Here is a 20,028-nt window from a genome sequence, read left to right as displayed (position 1 = left end):
TAAAGTGTTTCACCAACTGTGAATGGAAATATTTGTAAGGGCTTTCCAATTTGAGGAGATGTGTTGGAATTCGAGAGCAAGCATGAGATCAAAAAGACCCTGTGTGTTCGCAGGGAGTTCCAAAGAATCAGAGAGACTACCCAGAAAAAGAATAGTGTTTGAGTATGGAATAGAGAGTGTAAAAATGCAAGAAAGGTATGACCAAACTTTTTTCCAAAAAGAAGAAAGTACAGGACAGAGGAAGAGCAAATGAAAAAGGTCAACATGCAAAGGACCACAGGTCCAGCATTTAGAGTCAGAAGAGGGTGTAAAGCGGGAGATAGCTAGAGGAGAAAAATAGAGTCTATGATATAGAAAAAATAAGGATTGAGTAAGGGAAGCAAAACGAGTAACTTTTAAAGATCTGGACCAGAGTTTGTCCCAAAGAGTAACAGACCACGCACAATTGAAATCCGCTTCCCAGGCAAGCTCCAGTTTGGTATTAGCATGATCTGGATTAGGGGAAGAGAAAAATTTGTAAATAAGAGTTGCTTTAGGGAGAGTAGCAAGAAGTGGAAGGAGAGAGGAAGGCGGTAACAATGATGAGGAAGAAGGGAGTGAATAATAACTATCAAGAATGATCATCATCAGGAGAGTACATTTCTGCAAAAAAGATCGCGGGCAATTGAATAAAAGTTGAAATTGAGGAAAGGAACAAGGTAAAAGACCATCAAAGAGATGTTTAACCCAGATAATGCCCCTCAATCTCCAAGAAGGCCAAAAAATGTGTCTATTATAAAAAGAAGAAGAGAATTATACCAAATTGGGGTATTCAAGAACGATTCTTGTGTGATATCCGGCAGAAAAACTAAAGGTTTAAGAAGAGAAGAAGTATATTTGTTTAAAGGAAAAGAGGTACAAGGAGATTTGGAAGAGAAACGCTCCACCTCATCGAAGGAAAGGGTAGTAGTAAAGATTGTTCAATGGATAACCGGAGAGGAGTAAAAGGGCTAGGATCCGAAGAGAGCCATAACGAGGCTTGGCGTAGAGAAAAGGATTTATGGTAGAGACGGAAGGCTGGAAATTTAACTCCACCATTAGGGATATCCAGAGGATATTAGGAGGAATATTAGGCTCAGAGTTGAGTGAAAAGAATTCTGAAGTAAAAGAGCGGAAAGAGGAGGAAAAATGAGAATCAGTAAAAAGCGTGCTATTAAAGCGCCAACGAGATGGCTTGGGATGCGGCGGAAGTAAATCAAGATCTGTGACAATGGGAGCATGGTCCGAAATAACTATGGGTTCAATAGAAGAAATTCAATTCTGAGAGTTGGAGAGAGAAAAATATAGTCCGGTCGGGAAAAAGAAGCGTGAGGAGGAGAAAAGAAAGAATAGTCCAAAGTGTCAGGGTGAGAGAGTCTCCAAGAGTCAATAAAATCGGACTGTAGAACAGTGTTCAGAAATAGCTTTTGTGTTTTTCGAGGAATGAAACGAACCGATGATTTGCGATCTAGGAATAGGTCAACAATTTGGTTACAATCTCCACCTAAAATAAACAGATCCTCCTTATGTTGAATACATTTACGCGTAATTAGAGGCCAGAAGGAACAGTCAGATTGAGTAGGACCATAAACATTAAAAACGGTTAAGGGTACAGAATTAATGAGCAACTTAATTAAAATCTATCTGCCATCATTGTCATTCTCTTGGGAAAGAACTTTACATTTTCATTTTTAATGACATAAAATAGCGACTCCATTTGTTTTGTTATTAGAGGGTGAAAATAAAACTGTACTAACCCAATTTCTTTTTAATTTAATAGATTCAAGCTTAGTGAGGTGAGTTTCTTGTAAAAGGACTAAATCACGATTATAAGAAGCTAAATGGGAGAGGAATCTCTGCCGTTTAATGGGATTAATAAAACCTTTCACATTCCATGAAACAACTGAATTTAGACCAAATACAATATTAATAAAGATAAAAAGTGCAGGAAAATCTATATTGAGCAAACAGCCGAATAACAGAAAAAAGAGTAAGAGGAAATGGACCTAAAAAGAAATATCAAAAGATGACATAGGGCAAAGTAAAAAGAAAAAGCATAAGAATGGACAAAGTAAGAAGTTGATATATAAAAGGAAAAGAAGAAGAGTAAATTAGGAGAACCAAAGAATAGATAGTGAGAACCAATGAATGGGAAGAGGGAGAAGGGAGGGAGAAGAAAGGGAGGAAAGAAGAAGGCAGAAGAAGAGACAGTACATATCCAAAAGGATGACTGAGAATAACATACCTGTAAGAGACAAACACAAGGAAAGCGGAGAATTGGCGACACTCAACAAGACAAACCAGGCAAAGGGTAGGAATCCAAACAGCACCAGGACAAAAAATCGAGGATAACACGCATGGACTCGGGAAGAGTCTTCATGAACCTATATAAGGAGAGAAAAAGGCAAATAACAATTGGTAAATAACAATAGGAGCGCACAAGGTAATATATTCAACAGCACAATTAAGCAAATAGAATAAACCACAAGAGAAGAGACAAGGATATATACGCAATATTAAAAGGTAAACTTGAGAACAGAACATCCTCAGACAGCCTATAAGAAGAAAAACAAACACAGACAAATCGAGAAGATGATACACTCAGCCACTGGAAGAGGTGGAAGTATCCATGGCACCACCAGATTGAAGATGAATAAAGTTTTTAAGTTCTCCGGGATCTTGAAAGGTCCATGTTCTATTTTGATGAGTAACTTTGAAAATACAAGGATAAAACAAGCCATATCTAGCATCAAGAGATCGTAGAGGTGCATGAAGATTCAAAAGCTCCTTTCTTCTGGATGCCGTGACGTTGGAAACATCCTGGGAGAGAAACACTCTCTGGCCTATCCAGGAAACTTGACGTTTGGACCTAGCTGCAGAAAGAACTGAAAGGAGATCAGTAAATTTAAAAAAAAGGATAACTCCTCGTGGCTTCGGTGAATCAGATGAACGTGGGCCAAGTCTATGGGCTCTCTAGATGCTAAGGGAGGTGGTAGGAGGCATGCCGAGCAGTTATGGAATGAAGGAGGTGAAAAATGTCACAGGGTCATCCCCTTCCAAAAATTCTGGTAGACCATAAATGCGAAGATTATTCCTTCTATTCCTGTTTTCTAAATCCTCAGTATGTTGTTGGAGGGCGAGGACCGACTTCTCCAGAGAAGAGATGCGTTGAGAGTTGGATTGTACCTCCGAAACTTGTTGTTCTACAGACGTAATCCTGGTATCCATAGATGCCCATTTTTCTTTCAGAAGTTGCATGTCTTTGTTAGTTTCCTTAACAAAAGGGCGCAGAGCGCGTATCTCCTCTAAAAGGAACTCCATAGAAATTGGAGAGAATGGTTTATCTGGTGATGGAAGGTTGTGCTTCAAGCGTTTAGAAGAAACAATAGGAGGAGAAGATTTATTTGATGTTGACTGAGCTGAGGAAGAACGATGCAGAGCTAGACCAGCCATTTGATCCACAGCTTTACAGATACTGGAGGAGGCTGAGGTGGACGCCTCTTGAAGACTGAGAAGAGACAAAACGAATTTTGGCTTACGCAGTTTGCCCATAGACAGAAACATTACTGCAACGTGTGAAGTAAAGTAGAATAGGAGACCTTGACACCTGAAATACTTGAAAGGAGGGCAATTACACCAAAAACGTGGCGCATATAGAGCGAGTAAACCAAAATTACATTGAAACACAGCTTCCCAATAATGATGGTAGAAATGGGGAATAGTTCCTTAAGGCAGAGAGCAAAATTGTAGAACAGCAGGTATGACACAAGAGGGAATAAGTAAATAACAATTCATAAAAGAACTGCTTGGCAATGGGTCAGCTTGTATATGGAGATGATTAGAAGAAAAAGCATTGGAAAACACATATTCAAAACATTGTCGAGTAGTACGAAAATCCATAAACACTGCTAGTCAACCAGTGTCCAATTATGCCTTATGAAAGAAAAACAATAAGGCTTAACTTTGGGAAATTGCTGCAAAATCCTTAGTTATATGCTCCATTTTCACGATATAGTGGGCGAAAAACAGGAGAGAGGTGATAAAAAAAATGCAGACGAAGCCAACCTGTAGAAAGTCGTGCACGAGCGAACCATTTTGCTTCGTGAAGAGAAGTCGCGCTGCAAAATGGCGGATGCTGCCGGCTCCGAAAGTTGAAGACGTCAATAGCGGGTGACTCGCTGGTAAAAAATGCTCAGAAGGAGCGCATTAGAAGCGGCTTAGATTGCGGTTCAGGTATGTGTCTTTCATAGGCAGAAAGACGCAGTGGGACCGCAGGAAATGCTTAAGAGGAGGTCCTGTGTGGCGGATTTTCACCGCTATGCGGCCATCTTGTGTGGCGCCGTAGCCACGCCACCAAGACGGCACTGTTTTATTAGGTCCCTTCCTTGGCCGACGAAAGCAAAGTCCTTGCACGGAGAGACCCCTCATGGGGTGATTCAAGCGCTTTACAAACTATAATCTAATCATGTGGACTAGTTCTGGCCATAGGACCTTGTTTAGTGCTTTCGACACCATAACTCCCTGTGCCATGTCTAAGGCATCAGCTCACTCATAATATTTGTTTTTTTATCTCCCCTCGCTCCTTGAGATCTCTGTTAATTATGAATGTTTATTACTCCGCATAATGAACAGATAAAATACTAAGTTGTCCCATCATTGCTAAGGATCATTCTTTCTAGAGCCTATAAGCACACAAGCTACACACATTGTGGACTTATGATGGCATCCTATTGAAATGTTTAATGCCTGTTTTAATTCCTTAGGTGTTCCACCCCCTCCTCCAGGGGGAGGAATGGTGATGATGCAGCTTAGCCTACCTAACAATGCTCCTCCGCGACCCCATTCACCTCCACATTGGAAGCAAAGCAAATATTATTGTGACCATCAAAGAGGACCGAAATCCACAGATTTTAGTAGTATAGACCCATCCACGCAGGTATGCCAACATTTGTGCTTTAGCTATATTTTTGTATTGTAAACGTGTGTATAGTTTAATAAAAAGTAACTGGACAATTGAATTACATTTAGAATTAATTCTCAATGAGTTAACAAGCTAAGAGATTTAACGTTGCATGTACATTTTAATACATACTTCTCGTTTTTATGTGTCGTCAATAATTCCTGGAGGCAGTTTTAGAACTCCTTTCACTCAAATTATAAAATGTGGTCTCCATCAGAAATGTACTTTAAGTCAAGGGATACTTCAATCAGGCTTATTTTTAAATGGAGCAGTTCTATCCAAGCAAAATGTTTCCAGATAAAATTTCCAAGAGCATTTTCGTACAGCTGCAAAAAATAATTGTTAAAAAAACGAACGGCTCATGGTTGTTGCATCAATTCTTGATAAAGTGACTATGCAGCTGTCTCACGATGGGAAGCGGTACCTGAGAGGATTGAGGAAATTAACTAAAAGATTATTAGAATTTTACAGATTCAGAATTAAATATGTTTGAGACATTTAGCATTCATTTACACATTCGGAATTAAATATGTTTGAGAGGTTTGGCATTCATTTTATTTGAACAGTCCTTTCTCTATATATGTGTGGTCTGTCTATGGAATGAATGTGTTTTATGATTTTTCAGCATAGCCCACAGCTAGCCAGCCCAGCAACGTCTCCAGTTCAATCACCGTTACCACTCCAGTTATCAAGCATCAAAAATATCCACCCTGGACTGACATCGATTTCTGTCATGCCCCAATTTTCTAGACCATTTCTCCCTGGACAAGGTAAGATGCCTCGGAGAAGCAATATGTGTTCATGGCACTTCCTCAGCATAATGTTAATAGTTCAGAATGTCCAGCATTGTTGAACTAAGTAAAGGTAACTAGCTGGCATTGTTCTTAACCGATTGTTATGAAAAAAAATTATATTGTCCGGTCGGTGGTATGTATGTCTAATTATTACTGGTCTGACTTATGCAGTCTAGTGGCAGAACAAGAATGTGCTTTCTGTGGATCTTATTTTTTTTATTAACAAACTTTATTGCGTTTTTTGTATTTAATAAGGTACTTCGGTTTACCACACCGAAAGCATAACCTTCATGACCATACATTACTTTGTCGTTTATTTATATCACAAACTATGATAAGAGTGCAGGTCAGCAAGAGGCATATTAGCATTGTGGAGTGTGACATTTCGTGTTTAGTAGTTGACAATGTGGTCTGCGTTATAAACCATTTGGGGAGCCTCACACACCCCACACTCGTCCCCCCCAACTGACGACGTACATCATTTAGATTTCGAAACGAAAGTACGTCTTGCTTTGACACTTGATCCTTCTATCATACATTGTACTTGATCACCCATTTTACCCCTACCTGGGGAATCGGCTTGTGTGTGTTTTTTGTTAAATATTTTTTTATTAGCATTTCCGTATAGTAAACATATCACATGGCAATGTATTGTAATTGACATCATTACATACGTTTCAAACATTTGTACATGCAATCGCCTATCCGGGAGAATGTGTACTCTGTACATAGTGTGGTCACTGCATCATATCTTATCATATTGTTGTGTATGCCTTTACATATGGAAATTAATCTCTTTCCTATTTTCTACCGGCGAACTAACTACCGGTTGTGGTTTTTAACTATCAACTGGGGCGTGAAACTGGGGTGGTGGTCATGAGGTCTGAGGTATGTAAGTCAGGCGGGGTACCGGGGCTGCATTGTGTCCTGCTTGCGGGCACAATTAAGTTCATCAAGGTGGAACCTGTCCAGCCGTCACTGTCTTTCTGGCTGATCTAGGTAGGGTCTGGTTGAGTGATCGCACGCCGTTACGTGCTTGCCGTTTTTGGGGGAATAGTGAGTGTGCCTATGGTGTGCGGGCTTGTGTGGTGTTTTTTTATACATCTGTGTATAGGACACTCATTACGTACTGCGCAGCATGTGTACTTAAAGGAAGAGCACTCAGGTGTTTACAATGTGCCCAGCCAACTAGAAGCTACAATGTACGTTAGTCAGACACTGGGCAGGTCCTTTGCTTTAAAGGACTCCAGTAGTGAATCCCAGTCCATGGTTATCGTTTTTTTCTGCAACCCCCGATATTCCTCTCGGTGGAGTGCATCACTTTCCCCCGTACCCCAATGTTTTACTTCTTCACTCCAAGTTAATACATCAGGACTGGATGCAGATTTCCACCTTATAGTTAGCAGGCGTTTAGCCAGGAATTGAGTGCTACGTCTGCAAATCTCGCTTATGCCTTTTAGCCTTTTGGGTGTGGGTATAGTCCCAAAAGACCACTTTCGGCTGTGAGCCTATTAGTCCCTCTCGTTATTTCCTCCAATGTTGTGGTAATCTGCGCCAAGTAGGAGGAACGAGTTGGGCAGGCCCATAACATGTGCAACAAGCCGCATCATGTTCAGGGTTTCCCGGGCATGCTTATCAGCATGTCATTTCCAAACAGTGCTCCCATCGTCGTCACACCTGCTTGTTCCCACATGTGTAGTCAATGCTGTGTTAGTGTGCCCGTTGGGTAGGGAGACCCAGTAGAGGTATGTTGGGGGCGTAGGGGACTGTATTCGTAGAATATTTCAAGGCCATTTTCCACTAATCGAGAGCAACTTTTAGTAACAATGGAGCCTCTGGGGGGGGTGCACCCTGGGGCATAGTACTTTGTGTAATGTCCCCTGAGTAAGCATGCGAGGCATGTCGGCTATTTATTTCAGATTATGGCCAGCTGGCCATTACGAAAGCCACTTCAGCTGGCCCACTATGCAGTACGATTTGAAATCTGGTACACCATTCCTCCACTGTCAGATGGTAACTGCAGCTTTGAAAAGCTTATACACCTTCAGCCGCTTCCCCATATTAAGTCTGTCAGGATTGTGTGCAATAATTAAAAATAGTGCGTTGGGACTACTACTGGCAGATTAGTGAAGAAGTACAGTATGCCCGAGAGCATCACCATTTTCGATATAGCGAGGCACCCAGCTACGGAAAGAGGAAGTGATGTTCAAATGGATACCAGGGAGGGTAGTGAAGTCATCACTTTCTGGATATTCCCCTTCAAAAGAGTATTCCACTACACTTGAATCCTTAGCCATCTGTTTGTGTTGGGTGCCACTTTGATTGTCTTGTCTCCAGATGTGACAGTGAGGTTCAGGGGATTATCCTCTAAGAACAAGCATTTGCAATGCAATAGGTCTTGCATTAGGAAAGTTTGAGCTATTGGTATTGTAAATGATACATATTTTATTTGTTTTGTTTTTGAAAATAGCGAAATTAATAGCTTTGTCATTTACAATGCCAATAGTTATAACTTTCGCAAATGTGACACCTATAGCATTTGTAATGCAAGATGTGTTGTATTTACGTGACTTACATTTATTGATATTATCAATAACAATGGCTTTTAATTTTTTTATTAATTAATACTTAACTAAAAGTTATTGTAATTTATAATGGCAATAGTTTAATCTTTGTAAATAACTTTTGAGAAGATTATGTTCAGTGTATTTTATTGTGACGAAAATCCAAGAACAGAAGTGAAATTAACATCTTTTTGTTACATTTGTAATAAAGCGTGAAACATTGAGAGAACATATTTGAACCAGTTGTTGTTGAATGGTTGCACAGATTGATGCTGTGGTGGCGCTGAGTGATGTTGTGATGGCGAACGAGTGATGCTGTGGTGTTCAGTGATGCTGTGGTAGCGCATAGTGATGTTGTGGTGCCTCTGAGTGATGCTGTGGTGGTGCTGAGTGATGCTGTATGCTATCTATGTTTTGTTTTGCTATCCTATGTTTTGTTTTGTTATGTTAACCCCTTAAGTGCTGCGTCGGGGCGTTGGCCGACGGCAGCACTACCTCCCCTGTGCTGCGCACGACCATTGGACGTCCATTCAGCACTAGTTCCAATGGACAGCGCAGCACTGGGGAGGGATAATTGCGCCGCATCTATGAGGCTATGTTTTGTTTTGTTATGCTATGCTATGCTATCCTATGCTTTGATTTGTTATGCTATGCTGTGATTTGTTATGCTATGCTATGTTTTGCTATGTTTTGTTATGCTATGCTTTGTTGTGTTTTATTATGCTATGCTTTGTTTTGCTATGTTTTGTTATGCTATCCTATGCTATGATTTGTTGTTTTTGGTGTGCTATGCTATGTTTTGCTATGCTATTATATGTGTTGTTTTGCTATACTATGTTTTGTTGTGTTTTATTAGGCTATGCTGTGTTTTGTTGTTTTGCTATGTTTTGTTATGCTATGTGTTGTTGTGTTTTGTTTGCTAGGTTTTGTTATGTTATGCTAGGTTTTGTTATGCTATGCTATGTTCTGTTATGCTATGCTGGTGAGGGTATGTGAGGGGGTGTGAGGGTGAGGGGGTGTAAGGGTGAGGGGGTGTAAGGGTGAGGGGGTGTAAGGGTGAGGGGGTGTCAGGGTGAGGGGGTGTCAGGGTGAGGGGGTGTCAGGGTGAGGGGGTGTCAGGGTGAGGGGGTGTCAGGGTGAGGGGGTGTCAGGGTGAGTGGGTGTAAGGGTGAGTGGGTGTAAGGGTGAGTGGGTGTAAGGGTGAGTGGGTGTAAGGGTGAGTGGGTGTAAGGGTGAGTGGGTGTAAGGGTGAGGGGGTGGGAGGGTGAGGAGGTGTTAGGTGAGGGTGGGTGAGAGGGTGTGAGAGGGTGACGTGGGTGAGGGGGTGTGGGTGTGAGGGTGAGGGGGTGTGTGAGGGTGAGGGGGTGTGTGAGGGTGAGGGGGTGTGAGGGTGAGGGGGTGTGAGGGTGAGGGGGTGTGAGGGTGAGGGGGTGTGGGGTGAGGGTGAGGGAGGGGGAAGGGGTGTGAGGGGGAGGGGGGAGGGTGAGGGGGTGTGTGAGGGGGAGGGCGAGAGGGTGATGGGGTGTGTGAGGGGGGGGTGAGGGGGGGGGTGAGGGTGAGGGGGTGTGAGGGTGAGGGGGTGTGAGGGTGAGGGGGTGTGTGAGGGTGTGGGGGTGAGGGTGAGGGGGTGTGTGAGGGGGGGGTGTGGGGGTGTGAGGGAAAGGGGGTGTGAGGGTGAGTTTGGGTGAGCAGGTGTGAGAGGGTGGGTGAGGGTGACAGGAGTGAGGGTGAGGTGGGGTGAGGTTGAGAGGCTGTGTGAGGGTGAGGGGGTGAGCAGGTGTGTGAGGGTGAGCGGGTGTGTGAGGGTGAGCGGGTGTGTGAGGGTGAGCGGGTGTGTGAGGGTGAGGGGGTGTGTGAGGGTGAGGGGGTGTGTGAGGGTGAGGGGGTGTGTGAGGGTGAGGGGGGGTGAGGTTGAGAGGGTGTGTGAGGGTGAGAGGGTGTGTGAGGGTGAGAGTGAGGGGTTGAGGGGGGGTGAGGGTGAGGGGGTGTGTGAGGGGGAGGTGTGGGGGTGTGAGGGAAAGGGGGTGTGAGGGTGAGGTTGGGTGAGAAGGTGTGAGCGGGTGTGTGAGGGTGAGCGGGTGTGTGAGGGTGAGCGGGTGTGTGAGGGTGAGCGGGATTTTGAGGGTGAGCGGGATTTTGAGGGTGAGCGGGATTTTGAGGGTGAGCGGGATTTTGAGGGTGAGCGGGTGTGTGTGAGTGAGCGGGTGTGTGAGGGTGAGCGGGTGTGTGAGGGTGAGCGGGTGTGTGAGGTTGAGCGGGTGTGTGAGGGTGAGCGGGTGTGTGAGGGTGAGCGGGTGTGTGAGGGTGAGGTTGAGAGGGCGTGTGAGGGTGAGGTTGAGAGGGCGTGTGAGGGTGAGGTTGAGAGGGCGTGTGAGGGTGAGGTTGAGAGGGCGTGTGAGGGTGAGGTTGAGAGGGCGTGTGAGGGTGAGGGTGAGGGTGAGGGGGCGAGGGGGTGTGAGGGGGTGAGGGGGAGGCGGTGTGTGAGGGTGAGCGTGTGTGTGAGGGTGAGCGTGTGTGTGAGGGGGTGTTTGAGGGTGAGGGGGTGTGTGAGGGTGAGGGGGTGTGTGAGGGGGAGGGGGTGTGTGAGGGCGTGAGGTTGAGGGTGTGTGGGGGCGTGAGTTTGAGGGTGTGTGGGGGCGTGAGTTTGAGGGTGTGTGGGGGCGTGAGTTTGAGGGTTGGTGAGGGTGGGTGTAATGACTGGATTTTCTGAGTAGATGGGATCAGCCCCTAGGGGCCCCTCCAACCCAGCCAGAACGTAATCACATCCCTCCTCAGGACCAACTATCCAGGCACCTGAGTACCTACCTGAGGATGGGGAACTCGCAATATACAAGCTCATATTATTAAAAACACCACTAAATCTATAGGGATACTAAGAATACTCACTAATTACTAGGGATATCCATACCCTACACCACACTTATATTCACATCAGTTGGTCTCGCGGCCACTCAGACCCAGACCGGTCTACCCTAGGGCAGATATTGCGCACAATCCGGTGCGACTACACATGGGCCTGCAGAACCCAATGCTCCCTTTTCCAAACGATCAACAATCCTGTCGATCTCCACGCCAGTGTCCCCCCTGACGCTCTCACTTATTCAAGCCACAATCTTGTGGGAATAAGCGCTGGTCTCCCACCCAGCGTTCTCACTAACGCCGCATATCAACGACGACCACATTCCTATGAACACCTATACATATATATATATTGGGAAGTCTCTTCACTAAGGATCTACTACTACAATAATATTATGGGATAGCCGAATTACTTAGTGTCAACAATTCCCTAGCTCAAGGGCTCCCTGTTCTCCCTATTCATTCAGACTTACCGGATCAGGGGCAGCATCTGTTCTGGCTATAACATCTGACTAGGAGGAAAAAGGTTACCTATGCTTTGGAACAGAAGACGCCGTTTACAGGATTATGGGAGGGTGTACTAACTTAGTCCCTTAGTTGCAGGTCTCCTCTCTCCCTCACTATTACTTACCTGATCAGGGGTAGCATCTGTTCAAACAGTAATACCTACCAGGACAGAAGATTACCCTCACTGTATGGGGACAAAGATATACACACTATGTGATTGAGTTATTTCTTGATTTAAGCGCTCCTACTCCCTTCTGATCCATCAGTGGCTCAACAGCAACTGGCCAGAAGCCAGGCTAGCTTTATCATAAAAGAACTCATGCACTGTAGTTATGGGGATGTTTATTATTACAATTATAAAATACACATATACAGATATGTAACTGACAAAGACTATAGGTAGAACACACCGCTGAAAGAGAAAAGATTAAACATAACAGGAACACTCCGCTGAAAGGGAAAAGATTAGCAATGCAAAAGCCTAGGGAATAAAGATAAGATTAAGATGTAAGTGTGATTGGTTCAGACTTCCTCACCTATTAGAAGGAAGATTTCTCTCTGCCTCTGGTGGGATTAGGGCTCTCTCTCTGCCTCTGGTGGGATTAGGGCTCTCTCTGTCTCTCCCTCCTTCACCACATCACCACGCCTCTGGTCCAATTGCTCCAGCTGACAGCCTTCTTTGATGCTCTCTGCACTGCTTTCTCTCTCCTCATCTTCAGCAATCGTCTGCCTTCTTTCTCCATTTAAGAACTGCACTCTATTCTGCAGCTCCAGCAGACATCCTCTCTCTCTCTGCAAGCTGTTCTGTGCTCCAAGCTGTTCTGAGCACTACGCTGCACTGCACTCCAAACTGAACTGAACTCCAAACTGAACTGAACTGCACACAAGCTGGAATGAACACTCCTCCTCTCCTGTAGCTCGCTAATATGGAAGCTTGTCCTTTCATGGAAAGTTACGGCCAGTAACCTGCCGCCCACCAAATTCTTGTACCTCCCCGTACCAAGGACACGTTCCCAGCTGGCCAGCCTGAAGTTGTGTCTTCGGAGTGGAGAAAAATACATTCCTTCGATAGGGGCCAGCCTGAGCCGGTTCTCTCCAAGCGAACAACAGCCTTAACTATAAACTTTGCCTTTGCCCTGAAAAGCCTCTCAGCTTCATCAAGATGGAGTCCCTCTAGCTCTAGGCCTGTAGGCCTGAAAGGGATAAATGCCCCTTAGCTCTGTCAGAATACCTACATAAACCATACCAATGTGTCTAATATGTCAAAGCCAATAGGCAATAGACAGGTTAAAGTCAAGAATAAAGGCATATTAAGCAGCTATCCTCTTCTAGGTCTGGAAAAAGGGCTTAAAAGGGCCAACACAGGCTAAGAATACCTATACTAGATGTGAGCAAGATTAAGGTCTATATCACTGCTAAATAAAGCCAAAAACTCTGCCATTACATTCCACCCTTAGATCCTTATCTTGCGAGCATCAGTAAACAACAACATCCATATAAACAAACATCAACACAATCTATCAACAAATCAAAACCTAAAAAACTCTCTAAAAAGAATGACAACTTAAGGAAATTCCACCTGAAACTCAATTGTAGGGAATACAAACCTAACAACCAACTGAAAACAAATCAAAGCACCCTTGACTTGAATGCTGAAACATATCTGAGATTGGATCTAATAACAACAGAAACTAACCAAAGCATCCTCAAACTAAATGTGCCTCAACTTCTAGTGATAACTGGTGAAATCTAGTGATGTAGGGACTTATGTGTTGAATGAAAACAGCAAGGGGCCTAAATGGGGCCTACTTCGGACAACTTAAGTCTAAATGAGGCCTACCTACTATTGTCAACTTAAGAACTAAATGTGTTTCAACTCCTAATGAGAAAACAACAAAGGGCCTAAATGAGCCCTACCTACTATAGGCAACTTAAGCTAATGATAACTCATGAAACTATTGGTGTAGGGGCATGTTTGTGGGATGAAAATAACAATGGGCCTAAATGAGGCCTACCTACTATAGGCAACTTAAGCTAATGATGACTCATGAAACTATTGGTGTAGGGGCATGTTTGTGGGATGAAAATAACAATGGGCCTAAATGAGGCCTACTGACATTTGTGAATTTAAAGAAACTTTTTGGTGAAATCTCAGAAGTAGACATGACAAACTGTGTCAAGGTTTGGGCAAACATTAATACATAATCATACTAAAAGACACACCCCCAGAACAATCCAAAGTCTAAGGTAACCACCCTTTGATCAATCAAGGTGAAAATGTAAGAACAGTAAAACAAAACAACCCCATTTCTACAAGATAGCTGGTGTAACACCAAGCCTAAAACAACCAAACAACCATTGTAAATCACACTGTGGAACACATGTGTGCCCCACCATTCAAAAAAAAAGTCCCTCATTGGCAAAAACTGTTTTGAAGAAAACAGGAAAACTATAATAGATGACATGTTTTTGCTTTAAAAGTGGGGCCTGCTTGTCCAAGGGATTATGCAATCAAATCTATGTATCATTCTGTCACAAATAAAACATGTTTGTGGTTTCTTTTTTTTAAAAGTGGGGCCTGCTCGTAGTGATGTCAACAACAACAAAAAAAAATTGCAGGCCAAGGAATTATGTAACCGAGTCCAAAAAAAAAAGTCAATATAGATTCTTCAGTGTAGGCCACCACCCTGCATCTTCGGTATCCGGACACTTCCTCCGATGCAGCCATCCATCACCCTTCCGGTCTGGTCTGGTCTGGTCTGGTCTGGTCTGATTCCATCATCCAAAAATAATAAACTAAAATAAAAACATGAAAGTAAAAAACTAAAACAACAAAGGAAGTGGAAGGGGGAGGGGCCACGCACAACCACAACCCAGCAATCCTAGGGACAAGAAAACAAGTATCATTAATCTTGCATGACAAAATTTTCCATTTAAAAAGCACCCCGGGTGCCTTTCAGTGTTGGGAAAAAAACTTAACTAATTAAAAACAGTTTTCTAAAGTCAAGACATAATTAAAATCATATATTTATTATTATTAGTTTGGGCAAAATCTAATTGTTTACATACACAGCCAGAAGGGCCTATTTCATACACTAATCCTTCATGGGACAGCCCCTCCCTTCAGAGCAGGAGCCAGGCTACAGTGTGAAGCTACTTGAATCACTGCCAGATGATGAGCTCACAGCAGGAGCAGGGCACTGCAAGCCTCCCATTTCCCTGGTCAGAGAAGCCCGCCCAGGCCCACTGCGACTAACTAACTCCAAGGGCAAGAGTCTGCAAGAGTCCCTTATCAGCAGGCAATGAAGCCGCCTGCATCAACAGCCAGGAAGAGCGAATGAGCCCCACCCTTAAATAAACAAGCCATCCGCGGAAGAAAATTGGATTATAGCCAATCATAACGAACAGGGACGTGATCGGAACCTGCAGCGGGAAGGGAAAAAAACTCGTCTGCACAAACCAGCTGGTCTGCCAAGGTCGACAAACAAATTCCTTGCCTGTTCCCAAGCCTGATTGTGCTAACCAACGAAAGCTAGCATTTAAAAAAAAAACAATTCTGTTACAGTGTACTGCTAATTAAAAGCTCCAGTTTCTAAAAAGACTTTTGTCTAACTAATTCAGCTAAAGGCAAGACATTTAAAATATGGGCACTTATTTAGAAAGTGGCAACTAAGTTTTGCACACAAGATTATACATTCTAAATTTGAAAAAAAAACGAATTAACATGGTCCATTGTCAGCTGCTGAAAGAGAAATAATTTTAAAACAACATAATTGTACATTACAATGTAATTTAACATGTAAGCCATCCAAGCCAACCTAATAAAAGGGCCACATTCATACACTAATAAACAGCCAATTATTTTCTAACTGAGTTGGTAAACTTATTAAAAAAAAAGTTTTGCTGACACATTTATAAAAGAATACATTTTAATTTACATTTGGGAAAATAATAATGTTACATTTAACATTTTTTCAAAGGCACACGGTTGCCTTACACTAATTAAAAGCACATGTTACCATGCACTGTCGGGCAAGATTGATTATTCTCAACCTGTGATCATTGCAACCAGCACATTCCTTTGTAGATGGAAACCCCTCAAAGAAATAATTAATGAAAACAGCCCCGTAGCGTGCACTCTAACAGGGCCATTTTTTTTTTTTTTTTTTTTGTTTTTAGTTAACATTTCACTCATTTTCTCTCTCAGTGCAAACCCTTTATCTCAATCCGACTGGTTGATTTATAACCACATCAGTTCCAAGGCAAACCCACACAAATTCGTAGACGCATTTCAAAAAGAATGTGAAATGAACAGAACCCTTTGCAAAGCACAAGATGGTACCTTTCCGTCCAAAAAGCTGACAAAGCACATAGGCAGACCAAGGAACCAAAAAAAAAAGTCAAAATCAAACCATCAAATAATCCACTGACTTTTATAGTCAGGTCAGATAACCATGCATGTTGACAGCATGTTAAAAATAAAGACTGCCATCTCAACTCAATATATTAACCCTTTGGCAGCTCAAGCACAATCATTTCCCAACGTCTGCAGATACATGGGAAAATCATGAGCACATTTCTTCACGTTTACAGATAACACGTACACATATTTTCAAAACGTTATCCCCAAGCACCCGAGAGAGATCCAGCTCTCCCCTGCCTAACGTAATGACAACATGCTCCATCCAAGCCATGACCACATGGCGCTATTCACAAGCCATATTTACAAGACAGTAAACAAACTCAAAAAATGACACGCTTTTCACAAGGAATATATCCAAAGCACCATTCACAAGCAACACAGCAGATCAACATGAGAACATGCACCTCATAAGCCACAATAAAATGGCGCTATTCACAAGCCACATTTACAAGACAGTAAACAAACTCAAAAAATGACACGCTTTTCACAAGGAATATATCCAAAGCACCATTCACAAGCAACACAGCAGATCAACATGAGAACATGCACCTCATAAGCCACAATAAAATGGCGCTATTCACAAGTCATATTTACAAGGAGCTATATTCAAAGAACTCCACAGATCATATTACAATGAACACATTTCACATTGCACAGCATAAGCAGATGCAGCAAGCAATTTAATGGGCAATTTAAAAGCACTTTATACACACATTTATACAATTGGACCATCACAAAGATGTAACTGGCTTCCTCATGTAATGCCATCCTTCAACCCTGACAGTTTAAACACCAAGATGAAAACCATTCCTTCCACCCTGAATAAGCCAAATGCCATGATGTAATACAATCTCCCCACGCTGCAACTGTTCAAGCCCATAGGTCACACATGCTACATAAACTGCAACATTACGCCAGATGGAACCGGCGTTCAGGGCACTCCCACACAACACATGGGAAACAATCTAAGCACATGGCCAGGACACACAGGATTCGTAAGATGACGACTACGCCAAATGTTATGACTGGATTTTCTGAGTAGATGGGATCAGCCCCTAGGGGCCCCTCCAACCCAGCCAGAACGTAATCACATCCCTCCTCAGGACCAACTATCCAGGCACCTGAGTACCTACCTGAGGATGGGGAACTCGCAATATACAAGCTCATATTATTAAAAACACCACTAAATCTATAGGGATACTAAGAATACTCACTAATTACTAGGGATATCCATACCCTACACCACACTTATATTCACATCAGTTGGTCTCGCGGCCACTCAGACCCAGACCGGTCTACCCTAGGGCAGATATTGCGCACAATCCGGTGCGACTACACATGGGCCTGCAGAACCCAATGCTCCCTTTTCCAAACGATCAACAATCCTGTCGATCTCCACGCCAGTGTCCCCCCCTGACGCTCTCACTTATTCAAGCCACAATCTTGTGGGAATAAGCGCTGGTCTCCCACCCAGCGTTCTCACTAACGCCGCATATCAACGACGACCACATTCCTATGAACACCTATACATATATATATATTGGGAAGTCTCTTCACTAAGGATCTACTACTACAATAATATTATGGGATAGCCGATTTACTTAGTGTCAACAATTCCCTAGCTCAAGGGCTCCCTGTTCTCCCTATTCATTCAGACTTACCGGATCAGGGGCAGCATCTGTTCTGGCTATAACATCTGACTAGGAGGAAAAAGGTTACCTATGCTTTGGAACAGAAGACGCCGTTTACAGGATTATGGGAGGGTGTACTAACTTAGTCCCTTAGTTGCAGGTCTCCTCTCTCCCTCACTATTACTTACCTGATCAGGGGTAGCATCTGTTCAAACAGTAATACCTACCAGGACAGAAGATTACCCTCACTGTATGGGGACAAAGATATACACACTATGTGATTGAGTTATTTCTTGATTTAAGCGCTCCTACTCCCTTCTGATCCATCAGTGGCTCAACAGCAACTGGCCAGAAGCCAGGCTAGCTTTATCATAAAAGAACTCATGCACTGTAGTTATGGGGATGTTTATTATTACAATAATAAAATACACATATACAGATATGTAACTGACAAAGACTATAGGTAGAACACACCGCTGAAAGAGAAAAGATTAAACATAACAGGAACACTCCGCTGAAAGGGAAAAGATTAGCAATGCAAAAGCCTAGGGAATAAAGATAAGATTAAGATGTAAGTGTGATTGGTTCAGACTACCTCACCTATTAGAAGGAAGATTTCTCTCTGCCTCTGGTGGGATTAGGGCTCTCTCTCTGCCTCTGGTGGGATTAGGGCTCTCTCTGTCTCTCCCTCCTTCACCACATCACCACGCCTCTGGTCCAATTGCTCCAGCTGACAGCCTTCTTTGATGCTCTCTGCACTGCTTTCTCTCTCCTCATCTTCAGCAATCGTCTGCCTTCTTTCTCCATTTAAGAACTGCACTCTATTCTGCAGCTCCAGCAGACATCCTCTCTCTCTCTGCAAGCTGTTCTGTGCTCCAAGCTGTTCTGAGCACCACGCTGCACTGCACTCCAAACTGAACTGAACTCCAAACTGAACTGAACTGCACACAAGCTGGAATGAACACTCCTCCTCTCCTGTAGCTCGCTAATATGGAAGCTTGTCCTTTCATGGAAAGTTACGGCCAGTAACCTGCCGCCCACCAAATTCTTGTACCTCCCCGTACCAAGGACACGTTCCCAGCTGGCCAGCCTGAAGTTGTGTCTTCGGAGTGGAGAAAAATACATTCCTTCGATAGGGGCCAGCCTGAGCCGGTTCTCTCCAAGCGAACAACAGCCTTAACTATAAACTTTGCCTTTGCCCTGAAAAGCCTCTCAGCTTCATCAAGATGGAGTCCCTCTAGCTCTAGGCCTGTAGGCCTGAAAGGGATAAATGCCCCTTAGCTCTGTCAGAATACCTACATAAACCATACCAATGTGTCTAATATGTCAAAGCCAATAGGCAATAGACAGGTTAAAGTCAAGAATAAAGGCATATTAAGCAGCTATCCTCTTCTAGGTCTGGAAAAAGGGCTTAAAAGGGCCAACACAGGCTAAGAATACCTATACTAGATGTGAGCAAGATTAAGGTCTATATCACTGCTAAATAAAGCCAAAAACTCTGCCATTACAGTGGGTGAGAGGGTGGGTGAGAGGGTAAGGGTGGGTGAGGGTGGGTGAGAGGGTTGTGAGGGTGAGAGGGTGTGTGATGGTGTGTATAATAATGAAATTATTGTGAAAAGATGATATTGGGTTTTATTTCCAAGAAAATGTAATGATACAAATGTCTTGAGTGATGAGAATGAAAGTTGTTGTGTGAATGAATTGGGTTGATTCCATTGACTTGACTCTACAGGCATTGCTAAGTGTTGTGGTATCAAATTACCATTAGTGCTTCTGTATCCCAGGTACTAGACAAAGGATCACAAGTTGTGGTGTGTAAGGCCATGTATTTCTGTTCCTGTGAAGTAACCATAGTCCTTGCAAAGAACTAAGAGTCCTTCCTGTCGTTTTTACAAGGATAGTTTTCATCTGAAAATCTGCACTTTTGCAAACGTTTTAATTTTTTTTTACCCAAGTGTTATTTGGATGGAGTCACTTAAGATGAAAAGCTAAGCAAGATAAGCATTCCGTACTAAATGCTCACAAGCTCTAGAGCATGGATGCTGAATACTCACAATTAATGCACTTGCCTACAAAATGCTTGCAGGTTACTTGAGCAAAGCAGGACTGCTCCCCGAAAAATGGGCAATGGTTTAGGAAAGAAAAGTGTATGCTTTCTCTAGGCAACCCCACAAGACTGCAGTCACTTAAAACCACTAATCAAAAGTGTTACCACAATCTCCTAAAATAAAAGAACGCAAAATGTGGAAAAATCGGGCTCGGAATTTAATGT

The 20,028-nt window shown here is 43.3% G+C and overlaps 1 protein-coding gene across 9 annotated transcripts in view; it reads left to right on the top strand.

The window, feature by feature from the left end:
• The window catches only part of R3HDM1 (R3H domain containing 1), a 459,574-nt gene that overhangs the window by 361,200 nt on the left and 78,346 nt on the right, over positions 1 to 20,028 (top strand). For all 9 annotated transcript variants that reach the window (XM_086957295.1, XM_086957292.1, XM_086957298.1 and 6 more), the window contains 2 exons: positions 4,782 to 4,954; positions 5,604 to 5,748. In XM_086957295.1, coding sequence (XP_086813421.1) covers positions 4,782 to 4,954; positions 5,604 to 5,748 — 318 coding nt within the window. The remainder of the gene's footprint in view (positions 1 to 4,781; positions 4,955 to 5,603; positions 5,749 to 20,028) is intronic.

The sequence above is a fragment of the Lissotriton vulgaris genome, chromosome 2_1, assembly GCF_964263255.1.
Source record: "Lissotriton vulgaris chromosome 2_1, aLisVul1.2, whole genome shotgun sequence".
Lineage (NCBI taxonomy): Eukaryota > Metazoa > Chordata > Amphibia > Caudata > Salamandridae > Lissotriton > Lissotriton vulgaris.
Note: the sequence above shows the minus strand (reverse complement) of the source record. Positions and strands in the feature narration are given on the sequence as shown.